At 39.2% G+C, this 14,014-nt stretch overlaps 1 protein-coding gene across 2 annotated transcripts in view; it reads left to right on the forward strand.

Moving 5' to 3' along the window:
• Positions 1–14,014, forward strand: part of DPYD (dihydropyrimidine dehydrogenase) — a 654,802-nt gene that overhangs the window by 547,024 nt on the left and 93,764 nt on the right. For both annotated transcript variants that reach the window (XM_072127199.1, XM_072127200.1), the window contains one exon: positions 3,616–3,758. In XM_072127199.1, coding sequence (XP_071983300.1) covers positions 3,616–3,758 — 143 coding nt within the window. The remainder of the gene's footprint in view (positions 1–3,615; positions 3,759–14,014) is intronic.

A 14,014-nucleotide genomic window follows, 5' to 3' on the forward strand; every position in this document is an offset into this window, starting at 1 on the left:
TGCACAGTGGAAACTGTAAAATCCAAGCCCAAAAGAATATGTCACAAAGGCATTTTTTATCCAATTTTACTGCATTTGGAATTTTTTACCACTTCCCAGTACAGGGAATTGGATATTAAATACCATCACTATGAAATGCAATTTTTTTCACAGAGCTCTTTCACGGTGGGGAGTAAAAAATGGAAACGCAAAAACAAAAAGGGGGTAAAGATGGCAATATTTGGTCCATGAGCAAGCTAACTTATCACAGTCCCCTAGTCTCTGCATGTACTCAGGACTACTGTCACTGTATGGGGGTAATGTAATCAGTATATGGCGGTAATATTCCTCACTGAATGGCAGTAATATGATATTCATCACTATATTTGTATAGCATAGTATAGCAATATTATTGGTAACATTGGTCTTTCTATAGTCTTTATTACCAGAATGATGCTATTTATGTGGTTGTAAAGGTGGCAGCATCATATGGCAGTATTATTTGACTTATTGTTAGGTGGTATTGTGGCACCATTGGGCTAAATTTGTGTGTTGGCACCTCGTGATAGAAACGTTGGCTTTGGTTTGCAGTTTGGGCACTCGGTCTCTCAAAGGTTCGCCATCACTGCCCTAGAGGTAATGAGCATCCATTATAGCAGTGTTCCCCAACTACCGGTCCTCGGCCCCTGTCCGAGCCATGGAACACCTGGTTCCGGGCCATGGCCGACCTCTGTTAAAACAAAAAATAATCAATACTCAACTTCCCCATTCCCTGTAGCAGTCTTCTCTTCTTTTACTTAATTTTCACATTAATGCGCTGCTCTATTGACGACGAGCATCATGATCTCATCACATGCTGTCCCCAACAATAGAATTTTGCTCACCTGGGAAAGGCAATATTAGAAGCAGCTGTTGGGGGCAGCTAAAGGAAAGGGAACATGGGAGGAAGGCATGATGCAGAAAAGGGAAAATGGGAGGGGGTATGCTGCAGGAAAGGGGACTTTGGAGAGGGGCATGCTACAGGAAAGGGGACAATATACGTGGGAGGTGCTTCTTCAGGAAATGTAAGGTAAAGTTAGGTACAAGGAGTTATGTTGGGATGTGCAAACAAACGTTTTTGGCTATGAAACTGACACGAGACCCACCTACCGGTCCTTAGATAAAATTTATTTTTACAGCCGATCCCTGGGCAAAAAATGGTTGGGGACCACTGCATTATAGGACAGCCTACCACCGATAGTCTGGTGGTAGATATCCTTTAAGGGTTGATTCATTTATATTTACCTGCAGAAAGGATATTCATGGGTGGAGAATTTGCTTTCAATTTTCCAAAAAAAGTGTATTTGCTACTATTTGTTTTAAAGGTGACATTTGAAAATTTTCCAATCTCTTGGAATTGCTATGAGAAATATAATTAGGTTATTAGGTTCTTCATAAAAATAGGGAATGGAAGAACAGGAGACGAGGGAGGGGGCACTACTGTATCTCGGTACCATGTGGAACAGATAATGATCTTCTGCAGGGTTCTAACAATTCTTATCTATCACTTCATGTTCTGTTGGAGGAAATGTCATTAACACAAGCTGTAGGGAAGCACTTAAATAGCCAGTGGTTTATTATATAAGACAATAAGATGCCTTCAGCGCCGTCTAAGGATACAGCTCACCCTGGCCTAACATTGATGACAAGTTTTATTCATGCAGCTGTAAATGATCACAAATAATGTATTCTATAGTTACAAATCATTTGTTTCCTCTTACAAGGGTTTAGGGAATAGCCAGCACTCAGTCATGTTTTCTCACCGAGACACAAAATAATAGAAGCTCTATTGAAAAGTCAAAATCACCAACTGCTTTTTTCGGACTACAAGATGCACCTTACTATAAGACACAGCCTAGATTTAGTCATCCATAAAAAGGAAAAATATACTTGACACCGATTAAAATTTACCTGTTAGTCACACACAACAGCAGCACAAACAGCTCTGCTACATCTATACACTCACAAACAGCTCTGCTACATCTGTACACTCACAAACAGCTCTGCTATATATATATATATATATATATATGCTCACAAACAGCTCTGCTACATCTATACACTCACAAACAGCTCTGCTAGATCTATACACTCACAAACAGCTCTGCTACATCTATACACTCACAAACAGCTCTGCTACATCTATACACTCACAAACAGCTCTGCTACATCTATACACTCACAAACAGCTCTGTTGCATTTATACACTCACAAACAGCTCTGTTACATTTATACAATCATACACAGCTCTGCTACATCTATACACTCACACACAGCTCTGATACATCTTTACACTCACACACAGCTCTACTTCATCTATACATTTTCAACAGCTCTGCTACATCCATTCTTGAACACATAACTCTTCATAACTAGTCTCAGCCGCAACTTCTTTTTTGACCTGGTCCCATCCCCTTGAAGCATGAAAGGGTTTAAGGACCCTGCAGTGATGCAGGAAACATGTCATCAGTCACATGTTTCTGACACATCTCAAGGTCCTGCAAAAACTCTTTAGGGACATGGTAGGAGAGGCACAGCAGTGCAGAGAATCTTCTCTATGGAAATTGTGTGGAATACTTTGATAATGATGTAATCAATCTCTATTACAGTGGGGGGGTCTGCCAGTGCTGGATCCTCATGGAGTTGAAGATGCGGGCACTTTTTAACAAGATTTTGATAAATCTTGCTAAAAATTGTGTCTTATAGTCTGAAAAATACAGTATTTTTTTCTTATCCTGTTTTTCAAACCAAAAACAGGCTCTGGTCTGGATCGCGAATGGACCGGGTAAGTAAATCTGCCCCATAGGGTAGGGTAGGGTTTACAGTCATCTTTCAAGACACCTTCCCCCCCCCTACTATTTACTGCAAACATTTGCATCTGGAAAACTGAGCTATGTCTCCTGTAATTCTTTAGAAAAGAAGTTGTATCAACTGAATTATTTTACCTAAAAGAAATTAGGTTAAGAGGTGAACAACTACTGTGAATATTGACTCTACCAATCGAAAGTTATGCTGTACATATGAAACCTTGTAAGATATCTTGTGGAAGAAGATGCATCTTTCTCCACTTATGAGGTTCACCCCCACCCCCCAATCCCTTATTAACTTAATGGGGCACATTTACTTACCCGTCCCGTCGCGATCTCCGCTGTGCGTTGTCCGATGAGGATTCGGGTCTGCAGGATTTCCTGCATCTGTCGCTTCCCAGCTGAGGTCTGCCGGAGTTCACCTTCTTCACATTTAAATGTGACAATATTACCTTCATTACTAGTTTATATGGTTTATATTGTATTTTTGTGTTTCTTTCTTCATGTTTTACAAATATTTCTTTAGATCAATTACTAGTTAGAACAAGCCAATGCTGTAGCGATAAATAAATGAGCATTAAAATATTAGGCTTTCATTGATATAGGCATAAGATTTAGTTTGCTGTCCTAATCCTGTATATTAATATTTTGGCTCAGACATTGAAGCTTCTTGTCCCACTACGGCTGTATTCCCCTCCCCAAAGAAAGCTGAAAAATAATACTCTAGAAAGAGTGTGCTTCGGTGATAGAAGAATATTTTTAAAAATAAATGATCTGATTTCTTTTATAGGCAATGCCATAAGACCAATCGCTCTCAGGGCAGTCACTGCCATTGCTCGTGCCATTCCTGGATTTCCTATATTAGCCACTGGTGGAATTGACTCGGCAGAGAGTGGATTACAGTTTCTTCACAGTGGAGCTTCAGTATTGCAGGTATGAATTGTACTTTTTCTGGGGTCATGTACAATATTTTCAAATAAGACAAATGGCTCATCATCTAAAAGAGTTTGTTAAAAGAAGGGAAAAAAAGCTAACACCTAACAATGTGAAAAACCTAAGCAAAACTATGGATAATGGTTCTTTGACCCAGTGAAGTTGAGATGCATTGCTCAGGATTGACATGGACCAATTAAAAGTTGGATTTTAGCTGCATGCTCAAAATAACGTGCTGTACAGGTGCTCTGAAGAGGGTCCCAATCCTGTATAGTATAGGAAAATCTTGGACTCCAGTCACACTGTTTACGTTGTTGTTTACACGTGGGAATCGTGGTCTGCCGCTCAATGGAGTGTGGCGCTCCAATCCAGGGGCACAGACCGCCATTCCCAGACGGCAGCGCTAGCATTGCTATAAGCAAAACCCCATATCGATATTCCTGATACAAACTTAATCTGATGAAGGTCTATTGTTGACCGAAACGTCACATTTGAAAGTTTGTGTCAATAAATAATTCTTTGCAACTTAAACAGTGTGACTGGAGTCCAAGATTTTCCTGACATGGACCAATGTCAGAAGCTTGTTAAAAACTGAATGGCCTTTATTCAATTGCAATACTTTTTTTTTCTGGACAAGGGCCTTTGCCAGTAGGATGTGATGATGGTCAGTGGTGTTTTCAATATAGAGGTCATTGTACAGGGAGGAGATAAGTTGTGACATCATCTAATGTTGGTAGTGATGTAATGATGGGTCAGTGTTATCTATATAGAGGTCATTGTAGAGGGAGGAGGAGAAGATAAGCTGTGACATCATATATTATCAGTAGTGATGTAATGATGGGTCAGTGTTATCTATATAGAGGTCATTGTACAGGGAGGAGGAGGAGATACGCCGTGACATCATCTATTGTCAGTAATGATTTAATGATGGGTCAGTGTTATCTATATAGAGGTCATTGTACATGGAGGAGGAGATAAGCTGTGACATCATCTAATGCCAGTAGTGATGTAATGATGGGTCAGTGTTATCTATATAGAGGTCATTGTACATGGAGGAGGAGATAAGCTGTGACATCATCTAATGGCAGTAGTGATGTAATGATGGGTCAGTGTTATCTATATAGAGGTCATTTTACAGGGAGGGGGAGGAGATAAGCTGTGACATCATCTTTTGTCAGTAGGGATGTAATGATGGGTCAGTGTTATCTATATAGAGGTCATTGTACATGGAGGAGGAGATAACCTGTGACATCATCTAATGCCAGTAGTGATGTAATGATGGGTCAGTGTTATCTATATAGAGATCATTGTGCAGGGAGGGGGAGGAGATAAGCTGTGACATCATCTAATGTCAGTAGTGATGTATTGATAGTTCAGTGTTATCTATACAGAGATCATTGTACAGGGAGGGGGAGGGGATAAGCTGTGACATCTAATGTCAGTAATTATGTAATGATGGGGCAGTGTTATCTATATAGAGATCATTGTACAGGAAGGGGGACGGGAATATAAAATCTTTATGGCCTAAAGAAATTAAAACACAGAAGCTTTGACATCACTGATAAGCTTCTGCAAACCTCATTTAAAGTGAACCTGTTAGCATTCAAATAATTTCAGTGTAGTGTATATAATTTTTAATTCACATTACCTGGCTCCCTGTCAGCAGTATGAGGTAAGTCCCTGGAGAGGGGCAGCTGCAGCATGTGTGTGCCTGTGTCAGTCTCCCCTTATCCACACTCATCCAGCTTCCTCACCCCTCGCTTCTTCCTGTCATGTGCATTGAGCAGGTAGGGGAGGGAGGGGGATGGTGTGGAGTAGAGGAGAAATGCACGAGGAGACGCAGTCAAACACAGGCTGCAACTTCCTCGTCCCAGGGACTCACCGCATCCTGCTGGCAGGGAGCCAGATAATGTGACTTAAACTTATATAAAGTACTGAAATGATTCAGAATCATGACAAAGGCATTTTCTAAATCAGCATAGCAGAGGCTGAAAAATGGCTTTCCTGGTGACAGGTCCATTTGTTTTTTTCTGGTGGTGGTGAAAATTATGGACACTGCTATAAACATTAAAGTTACACATTGACCTACTGACCCAAATTAATCGGGTTCATACAGAAATAATGTGTGTGACCACCTGAAAACCATAGAAATTCTAGCAGAAAACTGCAGTATCCCTCCAGAAGTGACTGCACAGCAATATAGATAAGACATGGATATAAAATAGAATATGATGCAATATAATATTGTCAGGATAAATAACCCAAGCAATGGCTTAGGTTCATGTATCATACATATTCACACATTTGTGACCTCTACAATGACTTAAATCTTGCTAAACACATGCCAAAATCCTTAACACTCGCACCAGTAGGAGATAAATATTGCATGATTATAATTACAGCTTTTCCGGGGTTGTTGCGCTGCGCTGGAGCTTAATACTTACCTCTGGAGCTTATAATGAGGCAATAAGCGCTGATTTTCTTAGGGTTTAATGTGACATGCAATGTATACAGTGAATATTTAACCAGGTCATTATTACTTATTTCCATAATTGCTTGATATAATATCTCCCCCAAGGTGTCTTCCTTGGCCTTGCTAAATGCCTGATAAAGTGTAAGCATTTGATTAAAGCATCAAGGGCAGCGTGAAATACTGCACCACCTTACAGGGAGCCCCATTACTTCACATGATTCATATCAGTAAAGGAAACCAATATCTATTGTCCTATGCATAAGGAATCGGGCACAAACCAAAATTATGGTATTGAAGCTGGAAAATTAAAAGTGTCTCAGGTGTTTCATTTTTTTTACTGTGCTACCTATTTTAAAGGGGTTGTCCTTTTTCAGCAATATTGTTGTTATATTGTCTGTGTAATATTTTCTTTATCAATTGCTCTTGGTTTCTAGATTCATTCAACAGGAAGCTTCATTGTTTACTTCCTGTGGATAAAAACTGATCCCTGCATTGCATAAAATTTTATTTTTATGTTAATTTGCATCTTTAGTAAACTAAACCCTTGTATATTGTGGTTTAGTGGTGGGGTAATGGTAGTGGTTTAACGGTGGGGTAAGGGTAGTGGTTTAGTGGTAGAGTAATGGTAGTGGTTTAGTTCTGGGGTAATGGTAGTGGTTTAGTTCTGGGGTAATGGTAGTGGTTTAGTGGTGGGGTAATGGTAGTGGTTTAGTGGTGGGGTAATGGTAGTGGTTTAGTGGTGGGTAATGGTAGTGGTTTAGCGGTGGGGTAATGGTAGTAATTTAATGGTGGGGTAATGGAAGTGGTTTAGTGGTGGGGTAAGGGTAGTGGGTTAGTGGTGGGTAATGGTAGTGGTTTAGCAGTGGGGTAATGGTAGTGGTTTAGCGGTGGGGTAATGGTAGTGGTTTAGTGGTGGGGTAATGGTAGTGGTTTAGTGGTGGGGTAATGGTAGTGGTTTAGTGGTGAGTAATGGTAGTGGTTTAGCAGTGGGTTAATGGTAGTGGTTTGGTGGTGGGGAGTGGTAGTAATTTAATGGTGGGGTAATGGAAGTGGTTTAGTGGTGGGGTAATGGTAGTGGTTTAGTGGTGCAGTAATGGTTTAACAGTGGGGTTATGATAGCGGTTTAGCGGTGGTAATGGTAGTGGTTTAGCGGTGGGGTAATGGTAGTGATTTAGCGGTGGGGTATTGGAAGAGGTTTAATGGTGGGGTATTGGAAGTGGTTTGGCAGTGGGGTAATGGTTTAGTGGTGGGGTAATGGAAGTGGTTTAACAGTGGGGTAATGGTAGTGGTTTAGTGGTAGGGTAACGGTAGTGGTTTAGTAGTAGGGTAACGGTAGTGGTTTGGCGGTGGGGTAATGGTAGTGGTTTGATAACCAGTTCCTTTTAGAACCACATGACACTATAAGGGCATTTAAGGAGACAAATCCTCTATTTATTATATAAAAGGAGGATGTCTGATGAGTTTAGGAATGAGAACTCACATAAGGCAACTGCTTCCCATATTGCAATTAACAACATTTAAACTAATGTTGTGTCACCCAGACCTTTTGTTGCAGTATGCTAGTTCTCAGCTCAGTAATTAACTTTTGCATAATAAATACATAGTACATTAATTACAGTCCCTGAAAGGAGTATGTGCGAGTTACAGCTATTATGTATTGCCTCCTATTTTCTTACTTGAATTTAACCCTTTAATAAGTGGCGGTAATTTCTTAGTACGCAGGATAGAAAACAGATGAGGTGACTTTGCAAACACAATATACATTGTTCTGTATCTTGTATGTTTTATATTTCTTTATATTCCGTAGTACCTCCATAGTTGTACCACACAATTTGTTAAAGTTTAGAAAAACATATTTTGGACAGACTCCTTACTCATCATCCACCAGACGTCATCCGTCATCCGTAAGCTTGTCTCTTGATTGGCAAGAATGCTTGTTCAAATTTTAGATCAGAGATCTCTATTGATTTTTAATAAACATCATATAGTTTATAATATTTCTCTTAAAAGTGTTGTCCATGACTTGTAAAATGATGGGTAGGAAATATGCAAATATGTTTTCTCAGGGTGGGAAAAGGAAGTCTATGCCTTCTTGGTGGCATGACATGATGATTTTTTAAAAAGGGTTCACCAGGTAATAACACGCCCCCCGGAGCACGTGCAGCTCATTAGCATATTGTTAAAGAATTTTTTAGGATAAAGAGGCCATAAAAAACTATTACAAGGCCAGATCCTACATCACAGTGCAAAGAGGACAGTCAGTGACGCTGCTTTATAAGGTGTGAATCAGTCGGTAGGTGTCCTTTAAATGTAATAAAGAAGACACCTGGCATCACAGAACTTCCCTTTCATGATCTTGATTCTACAATACACAGATATTTTCTTCTATTGTGAGATATATTGCTAGTCATTTCTGCCATACTGTTCCTTCTCTTTACTTCTTCGTGAAAAGGGTTTTCTTCTAAGGAAATCTACCATAAGCAATCTACAATCTAAATTTGATCTGATGGTAAATTCCTACTGCCTAACTCTGCCCGGATCTAAATTTTAAAAAAACCTGGAAACTCACCTAACTTATTAAAAATATTATCTTAGTAATATGTAAATTGTAAATGGCACATGCTGGCACAGGGAAGCCGGTGGCGCTTCTGGCTCTTGTGCCCAGAGCTGAGGATACACAAGGAGGCAGCACTGCTAAGGATGCTGGGAGGTGGAGTAGTCATAGATCCCAGCACCGACTACTCCATGTCCGTATTTACGTATTACTTATATAGCGTTTATTAAATTACAGATTACGGCAGAGAACGGCAGGAGAAATCTAATATCAGATCTACTTCTGATGGTAGATTTCTCATGAAAGGTTTCCTTTAAGGACATTCATCCCCTTTACATAAGATGATGGATACATTTTTAATTCTTAAACTAACCCAAGAAAATGTAAAAAAATCGCAAAAATCTTAAGATAATGGGGCACATTTACATACAGGGTCACCGGAGTTCACAGAAAGTACATTATCTGTCCATAATGCGGCGTGCGGCGATTCACTAAGATCGTGCACCTAAAATCATGAATGTGCAGCTTGCCCCCACTGGTCCGACAAAGTTCACCATCTTTTTAGTGGTGCATCTTTAATATAGGGCGTGCCACAAAATTTAAAAGTTAAATCCCGCGCTCAGTCCGAATCAGTCGGACTGTCTGATGGTGTCGCATAGAAGACAGCAGAGCTGCCCCACAGAACGAGCGCAGACACTTCTTAAATACCTGTGCAAGCCGTTTTAGCCCTGAAAAATGTGCACAGTCCGACTAAAGTGCGCACCTCGACCCTTAGTAAATGAGCCCTAATGTGTCCTATTAATGATTTTAAAAACATTTTCACAGATATTTATTGAGGTTAGGAATAAGGTAATACTGGGAACAGGGACAGTTTTAGACAAAATGGGGCCATGGGCAAAACTTTCTTATGAACAGTCACATTCAGTAAGAGGCTCCTATAGCCCTGCACAATAATAACACTTTGTAGTTACACACAGTAGTATGGGCAATGTGTAATATGGGACTGTAGGAGAATGTTATAGGAGAGACAGATGATAGGTAGATTGATGATAGAACATAAATATGGAAGATGATACAAATTTATAGGTAGATGATAGATAGATTTATAGATGCAAAAATATAAAGTAGATAGATAGATAGATAGATAGATAGATAGATAGATAGATGATAGATGAGAGTATAAGAGACAGAGAGGATTGATTGATAGACGGATAGATAATAGTTAGGAGATAGAAGTTATATAGATAAATAGATAGACAAAAAGCTATGTTATATGTGATAGAATAAAAAGACCACATTTATTTTTCACCACAAACAGAGTGCTGCACGTTTTCTTCAAACTTCTATTTGGAGGACTTAAAGCCCAGTCCTGTGTTGCCTGCACCCACCTGTTCAAGATGTCTTGTGTGCTGCTTGTATTTTCCTATCGTAGACAAAAAGCTAGATAGATAAATGGTTAGATAGACAGATATATAGATAGGAAATAGACAAATCATAGGAGATGAGAACTAGAGGGATAGATGATAGATATATATAGACAGGAGATAGATGATAAGCATCTTCATCCGTACATTCAACCAAGGGGTATTAAAGAAGCAATACATCCTCTACCCAGTTTGCTGCCCCCTAATGCCAGTTCTGAGTGTGAGGTGGCTAAATCAGGAGACAAGGGTGGGTGATTCTGAACTTGAAAGCAAACATTTTCAGATTGTGGTCTATGCCCAAATTTATAAAGAATTTATAAAGAGCTGCATCTTCAAGTGCAACATTTCTGTGATAGTTGCTCAATATTTCAAGCAAAATGTCTTCTTCTTTTAGTTTTTTTGTTCTCTTCTATGTAATAAGCTTTTCTAAACATAAGGAACTATTGTGTCTCCATTTGAAATCAAAGTAAGGCCCCTTTCACATGAGACCGATATCTGTTTTCAAAGTTAGTGGCTGGATATCGGTCTACATAAAAGTCCATGGTGCCTGGCCACGGTATGGTGAGCACACATATGTTACCATATTGTTGACGGAAAGAGAGAGAGCATGCTCTATCTTTTCCTTTATGTATGGGCTGAATTGCTCCCTATTTACATTTGTTTCAATGTAAATCAGATCTGACAAAAATGTTAGTATGAAGGTTAGAATTGTGTAATGTAGGTCAGAAATTTGGATTTTTTCAAATATGTTTAGCCTGGCATCAGTACTCTAAGCCAATAAAGCATTAGAGAACCCCCAATTACAATTCTAGTCATTGTATACCTGGATTAAGCTCCCCCTAATCTATCTCTATATAATTACACACTCCTTTCCTCTGCTTTTCTGCATTTAGTAGAGTATATACATTTGTCTTGTAAAAATGAAGTAACAAAAGAAGCCCATGTTTCATCTTTCTCCATGTACTACATGTAATTGTCGGTGTCTTACCTTATTACAGTTAAATCTCGATAATTTCTTTGATCTTTTGAAGGGTTTTTGTAGCATCTAGATGCTTTTTCAAAGATCATAATTACAAGTCAGACGTTTTCTCTCTGTTGGAAATTAAAAATTGAGGTCATTAATGGATGAAGAACATCTAAAAGGGAAAACATGTTGCGGCAAAAGTAATGAAGGCACAAAAATTAAAGTAATATTATTGCATAGATGCATTAAGATTTAACTGCAGATCAATAGTATGTTGGTAATGTATCTCCACTACATCATTAATTTGCAATTAGGACAATTTGTCTGATCCACTTTCCATCCTACACTGGCATGGCTCGGAGCAAGAGAAGAAGGAAAAATAGTAACTCACCCAAATGATTATGTAATAGACACTCAATGAGGTAAATGGCTTTAACCCCATCTACACATGCTATTTTGTGATAGATGCAGCATAGTCTGTTTTTCTCTATATATGAGATATTAATGTAAATTACATTCTAATCAATATAGAAAGTCATTACCTTCTCATAAAATTATGTTGTACAAGTTGCATAAATGAAGTCTGCTAAGGAACCGATAATTCATCTCCAGGCTGCAGTAAACGCCAAAAAAGATTTCCATAATTTGTATATGAACATTTTCAATTGGTTATGTCATGTTAAGATTTTCAACCAATTGCCAGTATTGTGCTTCATCAGAAATGGGCCTAATAATCCACTACAAGTATGTTGTCAAGCAGCTTTACAGTTTCTAGATTGTGTTTCTTTCATGGACCATGGTGGTGGCATCATCCAGAAAATCTACTTTGAAGTCAGACGTTAATTTGATATATGAAGTCACGGAGGCGGAGAGTTGAACACTGAACACTGAAGTCCAGTTCTCATTGCCACTGAACACCTCCTCTCATTTGACCCCCGGACTTCAGAGATCTGATCAATGATATCATAGGGCGCAAGACCATCAATAACAACGAAGGAGGCGTTCTAAAGCAGAGAAAGCTTGACTTTAGTGTTAAACTCTCCGCCTCCTTGACTTCATTAAACCAATTTACATCTCACTTCAATGTTTATTTTGTTGGTTTTCCACAGCAGACCATGAAAGAAACATGACCTAGAAGCTGCCTAGCTGCTTTTCAATATACTGGTAGTGGTTTATTAGCCCAACCCTGATGACAGGTTCACTTTAAAGGAAATCTACCATCAAAATTAACTCATTTCACTCTCACAGCATGTGCTGGTTACAAGGTCCGAACTGAACACCAAGCTACTAGAACTGAACTCAGCATGTTAGTTCAGTTCGGGCTTCAGTATTCGGGCTTCAGTATTCGGGCTGGACTTTTTTATATATGCAGTGAGCAGGAAGAGTGCAAAGGAAGGAGGGGGAGGGCGAGAAGGTGTAACAGCTTGTAAAGCCAGATCACAGAGGGGATATGGTAGCCCCTCAGGCTCATTAGCATAATTTTAAAAGCAGTTTTAGAAGGAGGCCATGGATAACAGTATTAGAAGTTTGCGACAGTCACAGTTCTTGAATCTATGAGTAAGTGCCCCTGGTTTATAACGCTTGATTTTAATGGTAGATTTTCTTTAAACAACTTTTATTTAAAAAAAAAAAAATCTGATTTCAGGTTAGGAGGCATATTTTTGGAGGTTATTTTTTGACTTCTGTTTCTTCCTTTGCCAAGTAAAAATCAATGATTTCAGAGATTTTCATGCTGAAAGCATCAGTGGTAATAACTGGAGGATATCCCTGTGTCATATATATCCCCTTAGGGTCTGTGATAGCCAGAACAAAGTGTATCAGTGTTACTGTGAGTACATGACATTATTCATTAATAAATAATGGTTCATATAACATAAGATTGTTTGTAAACATTAACACTGTCAGTGCTAACTAGGTTTTCATTCAAAACAGAGTCAGTATAGTGACCTTCTCTGCAACCTACAGTCCAAGGCTTTAGTGGGGATTTTTTAGACACTGATGCACTTGATTTTGACCTGGTTCTGGTTCTGAACCTATGTCTGAACTGTAACCTACACCAGGAGTTGCAACTTTATCAAGCATTTTACACCATTACAAGTCTTTACAAATCCCCCCCATTGTTTTCCATTAAAGGGAATCTGTCTCCAGGAGACCCATTTTTAGCATCCCCCCAGTCCCTATAGAGCACAGTACATACACTTCCAAACAGTTTTTGTATCGAATGATGATGTCCCCTGGTTGGGAGGCGGCAGGGGGTGTCGATATGTCGGGTGATGGGCGGTTTTAGATATTTGAAAACTACAGATGGAGGAGCGGTTTCCCAAGAGTGGAGGGGGTGGAGGAGGCGCTCCTCTATGCCACTCCCAGGTGAAAAATGGACTAGTCACTGCTTACATGGCATTGTAATATCTAACATAACTTTTTTCTGTAAAACTGATTTTTTTTATACAAAAGCAGTTTGGCAGTGTATGTTTTATGGTCTATAGGGACTGCGGACTGGTGACGGCTTCCCTTTAAGAAATGTATTTATGAAATCTATAACTTTTAAAATATAGAGTGCTAATAATAGGGGTGTCATATAAATGCATGACAATACTCATATGGTACAGATGTAGCACCCACTAAATTGGCATGTATTGCATTATGTCACACCAACAGTGGGCCAGTGGTCATGTCCTGGGCTGTTTGCCTATTTAAACCAATTGCCCAGTGGTTATCTCTCCCATTTCTCGTTTACACTTGGTTGTATGGCTAAATGTGCACATGCAGTGAAAAAAGAAAGCAGATTCAGACAATTTTCAGCAAATTTCTGTGGGGTCAATGTCTGTGAATATCAAACCC

Source organism: Engystomops pustulosus, chromosome 10, assembly GCF_040894005.1.
Source record: "Engystomops pustulosus chromosome 10, aEngPut4.maternal, whole genome shotgun sequence".
NCBI classification, from domain to species: domain Eukaryota; kingdom Metazoa; phylum Chordata; class Amphibia; order Anura; family Leptodactylidae; genus Engystomops; species Engystomops pustulosus.